Genomic DNA, 13519 nt, shown 5'->3' on the forward strand with positions numbered 1-13519 from the left:
TATGTTAGTGGGGTCATATACAATGTACTTGATTTTATTGGAAACAATAATGTGGTCAACTTCCACAAATGAACTTCACAAATTATTTTAAAATTGAACGCAAAAAGCTGTGAATAGTGAACAATTTTACCTCTTCTCCTTGTCCTTTTTTTTTAATTTCTAGAGTTCTTCGAATAAAAGTGATTGAATTTATTTGCTTGCATGAATTTGCTTCTTGTCTGCAAAAAAATGGTGTACCATGGGGTTTCCTATAGAGCTTAGCTTGAAGAACTAATTGTTGAAAGGTCCAAATTTAACTTTAGGTATAATAGCTAAAGGGAAATTTGGACTATTGCACAATTAGTTCAATAATTATGATCTCTAAATGTTAGCAGTTTGCGAAATTTGGTCACCTCGGGGTTTAAATTTCGGCTAACACTGAAAATGAAACACTTTTTAAAAAATTAGGGAATTATCTGGAATTGTCGACATTTATTTGGCCTATTTATGAATATACATGTATCTTACTACAGTTACGGTTTGAACATTCACCACTTTTCACTGTTTACTCTGGTAACTACAGTCATAGAACGGTTTATCGTCTATCGGTACGGAAAATAAGTACAAATTAACTAAATTTTTCTATTCGTTCAGCGTACGTACGTACGTTAATAATTCAGTTTACCCAGGTACAAGCTTAGTCCCGCGGATGGGGATAGTACTGCGTCAGCAATGGAACCACTTTATCGGCCAACTCCTGGGAACTGGCACACAGTACCCGGCGAGACATCAAATCCAGAGGACCTCCGGCCGGATCCAGACAGACGCCTCCCGCTTCCCGGACAATCAGATCCCCGGCAGCAATATCCCAAGCATGGATGCCGCACTCGTAGTTGAAATCGGCTCCACCCAGTGCCACCATAGCCATGTTCAACGCGGCAGACCCCAGACTGCGCATTCTGTGGGTGAATAGAGAAGTGTTGTAGAAAAGATTTAAGTTCGATGATTTTGAAATCACTATTTCGCTATTACCCATGAACAACTCGAACCAGTTTTCCGATGTTCTCCAGCACAATGGCAGTCCTTTCCTCATCGCGGCTAGTACCGAATTCGGTTGTCGCCAAAGCATACTCCAGACGCGTTTCACCTGACACCCGAATCTGTTTTTCATTCATGAATGCTCCTTTCCCTCTACGTGCCGTAAATTTCTGATTCACCATCGGATTGTAGATGATTCCGATTTCTGCTTGCTACGGTGGAAGATTCCTATTAGAACAACGACTCCTCAATTAGCATAATGGTTCCAATCGTTAGGTAAGCTCACCTTATTGACGAGCAACGCAATCGAAACGCATGAATGGGGAAAACTGTGAACGAAGTTCATGGTACCATCCACCGGATCGATGATCCAGGTTGGATCATCGGTCAGCTCTGCTTTCTTTCCAGCGGAAGTTTCTTCCTCTCCAATGAACCTGTTTTATGAATGAATTAGCATTTAAATTCCACACACCACGTCTCTGAAGTTCTCACTTGTGATCGGGATATTTCCCAGTAATGCCATCCATCAGAAGTCTTTCAACTTGCTGATCCGTTTCGGTTAACAAATCAATGTTACTCGATTTCTCCACAACCGTTTTCTCGCCATAGTTCCTCGATGCGATGATCTAAAGCAATCAAATTTAATTTAATTAACGAATATCAAGTTCCCTTGGGACTATTCATATCCCACGACATTTTCAATGGATCGATATTTCATTCAGCGCTATAAGCTCATGCGACACGAATTTTACCTGGCCAGCTTGTTCCACCAGTCCGAGAACATGTTCGTAACATTCGTCCAAATCGAGGGTCATTTCGGATTGAATTTGCAATCAATAAAAGCGACTGGGGTTTCGGATTTTTCTGTGGTACCAAAAACGAGACTGAATGATTTTACGTATTGAATCAGACTAAACAAACATGAATACGGGATAGATACGTGTGCTCAGGCCAGCTGATTGAAGTGATTTGAGTGCAATATGGTGAGAGCGAGCGCCTATAAATAGGCAAGCATGCGTACTGGTTCGCTTATCGTTTCTGGTAACCGCAAGCAAACGTGCGATGGATTGTGCCCAATCGACCAAAGTGTGGTTACATGCGGTGATTGGCCGAGTTATTTTATAATATGGGCCATGAATGGAATTTATTCGATTCATCACTTGTTCAAATCAATGGATAACTCTGTGAAAGTTTTAATCATCAGTACCGTTATCTGGGGGAAGTTGGTCACTATGGGATCTATGTCTTTCAAACGCTAAGGATGCTATAATTATGTATCAATGGAAGAACTTCTAACGCAAACCAATTATGTGATTATTGTTGAAGATTCTATGGAAATTTTTAGGTCAATGATTTGAAATTGTATACCTATAACCAGATGAAAAGCTGTCTTTTAGAACATCGCCGCCAATAAACGCCTTTTTTACCGGATGACCCAGGAAACTTTTTCATTCATTCATGGTAGGCTTATTAAACTTAGATTTATTAAACTTATGTATATATATATATATATATATATATATATATATATATATATATATATATATATATATATATATATATATATATATATATATATATATATATATATATATATATATATATATATATATATATATATATATATATATATATATAGTAATTAAGAATGCATGACTATTTTCATGAAAAAGTTGCCTACCTTTAGGCGCTCGAAGCGAATCATTCCGTAACCTGCTGAATACTGAACTTATACACCAGTTGTAAGAACTTTAAAACCTTATTCAAATTCAGTATCATCACATTTAATTTGCTAAATATTTTCTCAATATTCGGATATTGTGTCATTGATTGATCAACTTCATCGCGGATTCAAAGTTTTCAAGTGTAGGTTCTACTACCGAAGTAGTCATCCAACCTTGCCAACGCATTCGTAAAAGCGACTGTTTGCTCATTTGGCATTTTAGCGGTTGAAACGGTTACACTGTACAGTGACCGGCACAAAAAAAGATACACCATATAATGGTCAGAGTTTCTAATGAAAACTACATGCAATAACACTAGTTTTCAAAACAAAACGAAAGTCGTGAACTTCTGTCAACGACCAAAATTTTCAAAGCATAATTAAGCGCTGATTTCGAAACCGTGCTTCAAAAAATTTAAAGTAGAACAGTTTTTGGGTATTAGTTCAATATCTAGTTTTACAACTTTTAAAAATATGGAATTTAATAAAATTCAAATATCTTGCATTTTGTTCAACCAATTTTAAATCTTTTATCCATAAATTAAAGCTGAATATAATACCGTTCAATCATCTGAATGCTAGTTTTGCGTCAGATTGATGAAATTCAAGATATTGGCGAGTTTTGGGGACAATCTCCTTAAATTTTAGCAAATTTTTCAAAAATATATGAAGAAATGTATTTTTTTTTCAATAATAAAAAAAAACAATTTAAAAATTCTTTCTCAACGTTTATTTGACACATCATATGTAGGCGAGTTACAGTAAAAAAATCAGCTCAATCAGAGCATTGATTACGAAGAATGAGATGTGTGAAGTAAGCGACTTTGCTTAAAAAAAGAACAAAAATCGATTTCAAATCATCAACCTTGTATGGAAAGTCGAAAAAAATCCCGCTCTACTGTATTTTTTTTCCTTCGCATTTTCGATCTCAGGGCATGATCCTACACCAAAAACGATCATCAGCTAACCGAGTTCAAAAATGCTGTAAACTAGTGTAATCATAAAATATACCTTTCAATGAATGCTTTACATCCATTTTACATTGGTTTAGTAAACTGTGTTGAAAATATTTGGTATTTGAGGAATAAAAGGAATTCTGATAAGATTAGGAAAATTGCCTCAAAATTGGGTAAACAGAAAAAAAAGATCCACTTAGAAATCAATTCTAAACATCAAAATTTTGCCAAATTTTCACACGTTTTGTTTCTTGGTGTATGCTATTGTGAGTTGTATTTTGATATGAGTTTTATCAATTTTAGGGTGATACGTTTTTCTTTGTTATTGTTAGTAAAATGGGTATTTTTTTTCTAAACTACATAAACTACCTGTAAGTTAGAATGAATGCTATTAATCTACAATATAACAATAATAGCTTGCAGATATACAGAAATGTACTTTTTTGGACTATTTTTATGAATTTTGGTCAACTAATGCAAAGAAATGTACATGTTGTGAAGATCATTAAGGATTATTTGATAACTCAAAACACACTCACGTTTATGTATCGCAATGATCACCTTCATCTTCTTGTACTAAAGCTACTGGAGGTTTTGCTGACTTCACCCCAAATTGGACTGACACAATAAGGACTATTCATTAAAGAAACCTGGACACCTGTTCTTCAATAGAAAATATTTATCTTCGAACAAATTCATAAATTTATTTTTTATATAAGACAACCAACAACCATGTGGCCGAATTCACGTGAGTTTGAACATTCACTTCGCATTTCTGAAGAACGCTCGGACTTTCCTCTTGATATCTCCCATTAGATTCTGCACAACTTTCTCCGTAACCTTTCGTTGTGCCGCAGCCCAAATTTTCTTGAAGCAATCAACAGAGGTTGCTTCTCTTCCATCTTTCTTGAGATGCCGCTTAATTATTGTCCAGTATCTTTTCACAGGACGCAGTTCAGGTAAGTTTGGTGGATTTTGCTATTTTTCGACAAAATCGACTTTTTCTGTCTTGAGCATCTCTAGTGTAGAAGAAACGTAATGAGCGGATGCCAGATCCGGCTAAAACAATGGACGATCCGTATGTTTTCGATAGATGGGTAGAAGTCGTTCTTTGATGCATTCCTTTAGGGGCTGTCCATAAACCACGTGGTCATTTTTTGGGACTTTTCAAACCCCCCCCCCCCCCCCGCGTGGTCATTGGTCCATACAATTTTTTTTTATTTATCCATACAAAATGGTCATTGGCCGAACCCCCCCCCCCCTCATGACCACGTGGTTTATGGACAGCCCCTTATGTTATTTTCACCGTTTGTTGTTCCTGTTGTGAAATACGAAGATCTGTTTAAGCCGCATGAACAATTGGCTTGCCACACCCAAAACTTTTTCCCAAATTTTTCGATTCTGATGTACCCTACATCATCCAGCACATCTGTCTCCTGCTCAGCGTTGAAAAATTGCTGTACCGGAAGTGTACTAGTATGCCAATTCTCGAAACGACAACTTTTTGGAACACCGTTTGTGCGCTCAAAATTTCTCACTTTTTCCGTTTTCTTTGAATGTGTTGCTGAAGTGAACAATGTTTTTACACACTGAGCAAAAAATCACATTTTTTTTGTTTAGTTTTAACTCTAAACTATTGGTAAACAGATGACCACTTTCTTTAATGAACAGTCCTTAGTGTGCAGGCACGTTCAAAACGTGATTGCGGCTCAGGACCACGTCGGATCGAGTTGGGGTCTTTTGATGCTGAGAATGTGTGTATTGGAGCGACAGTGAAATTTGATGTTATAAGTTTACATTATGATTAAACACCCATGTGTATCACTTACAAAACATTGAATCTTTTTAATTATCAAAGTGTATATGATAGGATATACCTCCAGCATACTCTAGCACAGTGATTCCCAAAGTGAGCATAAAAGGCCGAAAATAAGGCCCAAGGGGGCGAAAATTTGAAAATTCAAAATTGAGTGGGCGGAAATACTAAAAAGGGGGGCGTTTTTTTAATGATTGGAAAACATCAATAGTATGAAATTACAAGCAGTGGTGGAAAGCATCATGCGCTTGACGTGTTTTTTGGTTCGCATCAAACACAATCTTTGCTCACGCGCTCGCGAACCCAAAAAGAGAGAACGGTTCACGATTTCCCGAATCGACGAACCAACACAAAACAAATGTCGAACGAGCAGAATCGCAGTTGGTTCGCCAGAAGGATCACAATGTAGAGCACTTGGTTTGTTGCCGTTTTTTGTACACTTAAAGGTAATTAGTTGGGTGTTTTATGATTATACTGGTCAGGTATTATACCAATAAATCAGTAACAAATTTTGAAAACGACGTATAATCAATGCTACACCATTGATTATACGTCGTTTTCAAAATTTGTTACTGAAATGATATCGACGAAAAAGTTTACCAATAGGTATTTGATTTCATTACAAAAATATCGGCCGCGAACCTCTAAAATAGAAAAGCATCGCGCTTGCAAAAGATGCGATGCACTCGTTGGCGTTCGTGTCGTACGATCGTGAGCCACAAACGTGCGAACACAATCGCACAGCAAAGGTTTGCGATGCGATGGCATTTTTTTGTCACAGCCTCCCTTATCGTTACACCTAGAGATCACCACAGCAGACGGAATCTCAAATCGACCACGTTCTGATTGACGGACGGCACTTCTCCTACATTATCGACGTCAGGACCTATCGTGGGGCCAACAGCGACTCCGGCCACTACCTGGTGATGTTCGAACTGCGCCCAAAACTTTCCAGCATCAACAATGTACGATACCGGCGACCGCCACGGTACAACCTAGAACGACTGAAACAACCGGATGTCACCTCAGCATAAGCGCAGAATCTCGAGGCCGCGTTGCCAGACGAGGGCGAGCTCGATGAGGCCCCTCTAGAGGACTGCTGGAGTACAGTGAAAGCAGCCATCAACAACGCAGCCGAGAGCACCATCGGGTAAACGGAATCGACGGAACGAATGGTTCGACGAAGAGTGTGTAGAGTACATGACAGGCAAAATAAAAAATAAAATGAAAATGTTATTACCGTGTTCTGATTTGGAATTTCTATATAAAGATGACGCATACTCCCTTTTGAAATGAAACACTAGAAATATTTTAATTCAAACTAATACAAAAATAACATTGTTCTTGTGCGTATTGGTAACGGGTGTAACATTTTACTAAACCATGCGACGATATTCATGTTCAGACTGCATGATGAAATGGTGTTGGTTTTGGATCAGTTTTAGGAGGCAGTTTCCCGAGAGATTTACGCACGTACGGATGCGACACCGGAGAAGCTCGAAGAAAAAATAAGATGAGCCGATCATCCGGTTCTACCGGTAATACTACCGGTCACTACAAAAATGGTGCAGCCAACAACGCTCCCGTAAAGTAAGTAGTGGCTTCTGAAAGGAACTTTCGACAGTTATCACCACGCGTCGAAGTCGAACGCCGCGGCTCAACATCGAGCAACTTCGTAACGTAGAAGTGGCTCAAGACTACGCGCAGCAGTTAGCAGTGGCCCTACCAACGGAAGAGCAGCTTGGCGCAGCTACACTTGAAGATGGCTGGAGGGACATCCGATCCGCCATAGGTAGTACCTCGGCTACAGCACTAGGCTTCGCGACTCCGAATCACACACGCAGAAAAATGGCGCTTGTTTAAAACAATAAAACGCATGGTTGATTTTCAAACTGAGAATTTACTTATTCCAAAGTTATATTTAATTGTTTTCATTTAGAGTTTATCGATAAAAACAACCGATTACCATCATTTCATATAATGTCAAAAATTTCATTTGTTTCAACAAAATAAAAACCATAAACATGGTCCGAAAGCACTCACACACATATAAAATGCTTACCCCAACATCGCCACAACGAAGAAGGTGCAGCAAATCCATCACGCCAACTTCCAAGTGCAGCTTTGGTCGTGATGGATAACGCGCTGGTACTCACGACAGCATCCACAAAAAGTTGATCGGCTTCGCCTTTTTTGTCTTTTTTTAGTCGTTCTCCTCTCCATCCGCTCACCGACGGTCTAAAAATAGATTTCCGAGCTGCCGCAGGAGCTGCCGTCACCAACACAATCACATTCCGGCTTTGTTAGTCACAAAAGTGCAGCCGTTTAAAACAATCTGTTATTTTATGTTGAAACTACCAAATCTGTGTTTGTTCTAACAAACTGTGAAAAATTTCGTCAAATGAAAACATTTGTATTATCAAACAATGCAACAGTTCAGTTTAAACTAGAAATCAATTTGTCGCTATAGTAAACTGAAAAATCGGTTGATTTGAACTAGAATTCAATTATGTTTACAATTTATTTTTCTGCGTGCAGAAACGACTGGTACGACGGCGAATGTGAACAGTTGAAAAACGAGAAGAATGCAGCATGGGCGAGAATGCTGCAACACCGTACGAGAGCGAATGAGGCACGTTACAAACAGGCGCGGAACAGGCAGAACTCAGTCTTCCGGATGAAGAAGCACCAGCAGGAAGAACGAGATCGCGAAGCGATGGAAGAGCTGTACCGCGCTAAGGACACACGAAAGTTCTACGAGAAGCTGAACCGCTCGCGCAGAGGCTTTGTGCCACAAGCCGACATGTGCCGAGATAATCACGGGAATATTCTCACGAGCGAGCGTGAGGTGGTCGAGAGGTGGCGGCAGCATTACGATGAGCACCTCAATGGCGACGTTGCAAGTACCGAAGGTGGCGTGGTAACCGATCTAGGAGTATGTGCACAGGACGAAAGACTTCCGGCCCCTGACCTTCAAGAGATTGAGGAGGAGGTTGGCCGGTTGAAAAACAACAAAGCCGCTGGAGCAGATCAACTACCAAGCGAGCTTCTAAAATACGGTGGAGAAGCACTGGTGAGAGCACTACACTGGGTCATTACCAAGATTTGGGAGGAGGAAATATTACCGGAGGAATGGATGGAAGGTATCGTGTGTCCCATCTACAAAAAGGGCGACAAGTTGGATTGCGGGAACTACCGCGCGATCACACTACTGAGCGCTGCCTACAAGATACTCTCTCAAATTTTATGCCGCCGTCTATCACCAATTGCAAGAGAGTTCGTGGGGCAATATCAGGCTGGATTTATGGGTGAACGCGCTACAACGGACCAGATGTTCGCCATCCGCCAGGTGTTGCAGAAATGCCGCGAATACAACGTGCCCACACATCACTTGTTCATCGATTTCAAATCGGCGTATGATACAATCGATGGAGAACAGCTATGGCAGATTATGCACGAATACGGATTCCCGGACAAACTGATACGGTTGATCAAGGCGACGATGGATCGAGTGATGTGCGTAGTTCGAGTATCAGGGACACTCTCGAGTCCCTTCGAATCTCGCAGAGGGTTACGGCAAGGTGATGGTCTTTCGTGCTTGCTGTTCAACATTGCTTTGGAGGGTGTAATAAGAAGAGCGGGGATAAACACGAGTGGGACGATTTTCACGAAGTCCGTTCAGCTGCTTGGTTTCGCCGATGATATTGATATCATTGCTCGTAAATTTGAGACGATGGCGGAAACGTACATCCGACTAAAGAGTGAAGCCAGGCGAATCGGATTAGTCATTAATGTGTCGAAGACAAAGTACATGATGGCAAAGGGCTCCAGGGAGGAATCACCGCGCCCGCCACCCCGAATTCATGTCGACGGTGATGAAATCGAGGCGGTTGAAGAATTCGTGTACTTGGGCTCACTGGTGACCGCCGACAACGACACCAGCAGAGAAATTCAGAGGCGCATTATGGCAGGAAATCGTTCTTACTTTGGACTCCGCAGAACTCTACGATCGAATAAAGTTCGCCGTAACACGAAGTTAACCATCTACAAAACGCTGATTAGACCGGTCGTCCTCTATGGGCACGAAACATGGACCCTACGTGCAGAGGACCAACGCGCCCTTGGAGTTTTCGAACGGAAGGTGTTGCGTACCATCTACGGCGGAGTGCAGATGGAAGACGGGACTTGGAGAAGGCGAATGAACCACGAACTGCATCAGCTGCTGGGAGAACCAACCATCGTCCATACCGCGAAAATCGGGAGGCTACGGTGGGCGGGTCACGTCATCAGGATGTCGGATAGCAACCCGACTAAAATGGTTCTCGAAAGTCATCCGACCGGTACAAGAAGACGTGGAGCGCAGCGAGCTAGGTGGGTCGACCAAGTGGAGGACGATCTGCGGACCCTACGCAGAGTGCGGAACTGGACACAAACAGCCATGGACCGAGTGGAGTGGAGGCGGCTACTATGTACAGCAGAGGCCACCCCGGCCTTAGCCTGACCGGCGCGCGCGTCTGAAAGGTGTCAGATACATGAAAATCCCAATGAAAAACTGGTATTTTCAAGGATGGAGCTGGTCTGCCATCAGCAGAAAATTGATGGAAGACCGCACATGTTTCCAAAATGGCTGCCCTCGTGCGGGTTTGAGCTGATGCAGATTGAACCATTCCCACACGATTGGTTCACCTAGTGAGAGGGAAATAACTTGAACTTCGAATGGTTCAGGCTTTGCCAATAATATTTTATGCTCTACCTCAGTGTGGGTAGACCAGCTGAATGAACTTTGTGTAGTTCCAGTTGGCTTAGTGTGGGGAAAAGAGAGTATAGAGGTAATCACGTTCAAATGTATGCGTGCCTGTTTTGTAGATGTAGTTGTGAAACTGCGAGGAAAATATTTGCACTCTTACCCCGGACGTTAGTTTTATCATTATTTACCCGTTTTACCCAATTCGATTGGGTATTATTTTCATATGCAATCTGAATAGCCTTTGAATCGGCGTGCACTTTTGTGTGAGGAAAAACTCGCGCTAGTGTTCGTGTGTTGAAATGTCACTTATCTCTATGGCCTTGTGTGGTTCTAGCACTCCTAGAAAATCAGATCGTCTACCCTGGTGTGGGTAGACAAACAGAATAAACTCCGCGTGGTTCAAACTACCGACGAAATGATTACTCTCGTGTGAGTAAGATAGCAAATGGTGGCGAGTGGTGAATACTCTGGTGTAACTGTGTCAGTGAAGCAAGTTACACCAACACTATAAGTGTTGGGTTGCCGGGATCGAAAAACTTGTACCAGTGCACACATATTGTGACGATTAGGTACAACTAATCAAACCACAATTTGCTGGTCGTCCGTTTTACTTTGTTAGGCTAGAATAGGGCACTGCATGAAATTCTCTCCTTCTCTTTCACTCTTACAGGAATTTTGTAAACAACAAGGCCAAGAAACGTCAAAATTCCATACAAATTCAAAACAGTGCAGTGCCCTATTGATTCGGCATACAAACACAAACATTTTTTTTGATGTTTACATCTGGAAGTGTTTGCTAACTGATTATATATTTACATCGAAACATAACAAGCTATTTTGAACTGATAATCAACATGTAATATTTCATGGTTTTACAAAAGCGAGCAATTTGTGATGCTGTATTGTTTTTCCTTGCTACAGAAAGACTATGAGACCGACGAAGAAAGAGTTGGAGAAAGCACTTGAGCTGGAGAAAAAGCGTTCCGCTAACCTGTCAAAGAAGCTGAAACAGGTACGTGCGGATAATAAACAGCGTGACGAAGCAACTGCCTTGGACATGGGCTGCGGCAGTTACCCTCGAGGACATTCGACGCTTCGAGCTGATTCCAGCAGCAACAGGAATGAGGCCTCGATTCTGTCCTCCATGTCCTTCGCAACGCTAAATATACCGGAGTGTCGACCCTGCGATAATGAAAAATATATTGACAAAAAGTCGTACGAGCAGTGGAAAGAGCAGCTTTAAGCTTCCATGAATCTTGTGGGCGTGTCGGACGAGTCGATGAAAATCAATATATTCAAAATCAAGGCTGGACGTGGACTGCTAGATGTGCTGGAAAGTACGGCATCTTCTTCTACGACACCTGACGCGATTTGCTCTCCTTATTCCAATGCTGTTCGCCGCTTACACGGAGCCGCCAAACTACCCAAAATTGAGTTCTTTTGACGCAACCCCATAGTTCGGCCCAATAAGCCAAATTTGAGTAAATCGATTAATCTCACACTAGGTAAATTGCCTTCACCTCCAGCAAAAACATTTACTTAAGAGTAGGTAAATTCAACCCAAGACCCCCCCTCATTCAACCCAAATTTGAGTAAACCTGCATTTACCCAAAATTGGCTTATTGGGCTCAAGGACCCCCGTTGGGTAGATGCATCTCTGTTTGTTTTTGGCAACTTCGGTGAGGGAAAGAGGGAAAACAACCTAATTTTGGGTAAATAGTTTATTCGATATACTCAGCTTTGAGTAAAATCGACCCAAAAATTAGGTAGTTTGATTTCTTCGTGTAGACGACTATTTCAGCTCTCGCGACTACATTACTCCAACGACAGAAGCTGCGATCTACGATGCAAAAGGCGGGAGAAAGTGACGTGTCCTACGTAAAACGTGTCTTGGCAGTGGCGAAGTTGTGCGAATATGGCGAAGAGCAGCTGGTCGAGAATGTTGCGGATATTCTTCAGCTATCACGCCATAAATGTAAAGGTACGAGAAGCAGGACGGAAAGTATCAAGAAAAGGTTGTACTTTGGTCGATTTGATGGACAAGATACGAGCATACGAAATTGAGCAGCTGAATGAGGCGATTTTTGCAAAAACTCATCTTCCGAACCAACCGAATATTGCTGCGGTGTCGCACGGATCCCAATACGGCGGCGCTCATCAATTTCGCGGACAGCCATTTGTCGAGAACCGATTTGGGATGAAGTTTGATGGCGAAAGAGGCAGAAGCACCTTCAAACGACGAGGAAACGACAACAATCAACGAGTGCAGTGTTGGCGATGCACAAGCTACTATCATTCTCCATCAACATGTCACGCTTTGGAAAAGGTTTGACGGAAATGCCATGCCAAGGGGCATATCGAAAGAGCTTGTCGTGAAAACCCGAAAGCGTTCTCGTTGAAACGTCGAGCATCCGAGGAGGACGCTACAGCTCCCAAACCGAAGCGCGTCGCTGCAGTTCAGAGAGAAACAGAGGATGAAAAGGACATCGTCAAGGACTCAGTAAGTGATCCATTATCCTAGTGATCGATGAGCCTTACACTAGTTATCCTCACAACGATTTTAATACATGTATGATTCAGTGTGGTTAAATTTTTGTTTGTTTTTTTTTTTGGTTGAATTCGTTTTTGCAATAAATAAATAACTTATGCACATGCTCGCTTGAGCAGTCATAAATATGATTTGAATGCATTCAACATTTCTTGTTTGTTTTTATTTGTTGTGGGGATAAATGAAACGAATTGTAAAACGTAACATTTATTTTGCGAATTATTTGTCTTTGGGTTTCGTTTCAGCGAGTTGGGTCTATCGATGTGATTCCCAAAGGCGACACTACATGTTATGATGAAAAAGGCATAATCATTGGGTATGTAGCGAACACTCCGATCTCGTTTCTGATAGACTCCGGTGCGGAGGTCAACACTGTTAACGGCGAAATCTTCAATAAGCTAGTTAGCAATGCAGATTGCAGAAGGTTATTGTTTCAAGTCAAGCAGGGTTCCGACAAACCTCTTAAGGGCGGACGGGACGGTCGAGGAAATATCCGCCATTGCTCTGTTGCTACTAAGATGGTAATCTCAGATTCTACTTCATATTTTGCAACAAAAACCTATCACTGTGTATGCTCACTTGCAGTGCATATGCTGATTGTTTTTCAGCATCTTCAGTGCGATAGAACTCGAGATTACCATCTTCAAAATCGCGAGGCAAATTGTTAGAAAGAGAGGCAAGATAGGAAAAATAACACGGCGTCCCGTTTCAC

At 41.6% G+C, this 13519-nt stretch overlaps 1 protein-coding gene and 1 long non-coding RNA gene across 2 annotated transcripts; one reads left to right on the forward strand and one right to left on the reverse strand.

Annotated features, from left to right (window-relative positions):
• Positions 1 to 443: 443 nt before the first annotated feature.
• LOC109399434 (inositol monophosphatase 1) lies at positions 444 to 1991 on the reverse strand. Its single transcript, XM_019671877.3, has 5 exons — positions 1770 to 1991; positions 1510 to 1643; positions 1304 to 1451; positions 1012 to 1229; positions 444 to 938 (listed from the first exon to the last, which is right to left on the reverse strand). Exons 1-5 carry the CDS (start codon positions 1830 to 1832, stop codon positions 677 to 679), a joined length of 825 nt encoding a protein of 274 aa, XP_019527422.2. The 5' UTR covers positions 1833 to 1991; the 3' UTR covers positions 444 to 676.
• Positions 1992 to 12060: 10069 nt separating this feature from the next.
• On the forward strand, positions 12061 to 13094 carry LOC115266431 (uncharacterized). The gene is made up of 2 exons (XR_009997183.1): positions 12061 to 12759; positions 13053 to 13094. It is a non-coding gene; the product is annotated as an uncharacterized LOC115266431 (long non-coding RNA).
• The last annotated feature ends 425 nt before the right edge of the window (positions 13095 to 13519 follow it).

The sequence above is a fragment of the Aedes albopictus genome, chromosome 2 (assembly GCF_035046485.1).
Source record: "Aedes albopictus strain Foshan chromosome 2, AalbF5, whole genome shotgun sequence".
Classification (NCBI taxonomy): Eukaryota; Metazoa; Arthropoda; class Insecta; order Diptera; family Culicidae; genus Aedes; species Aedes albopictus.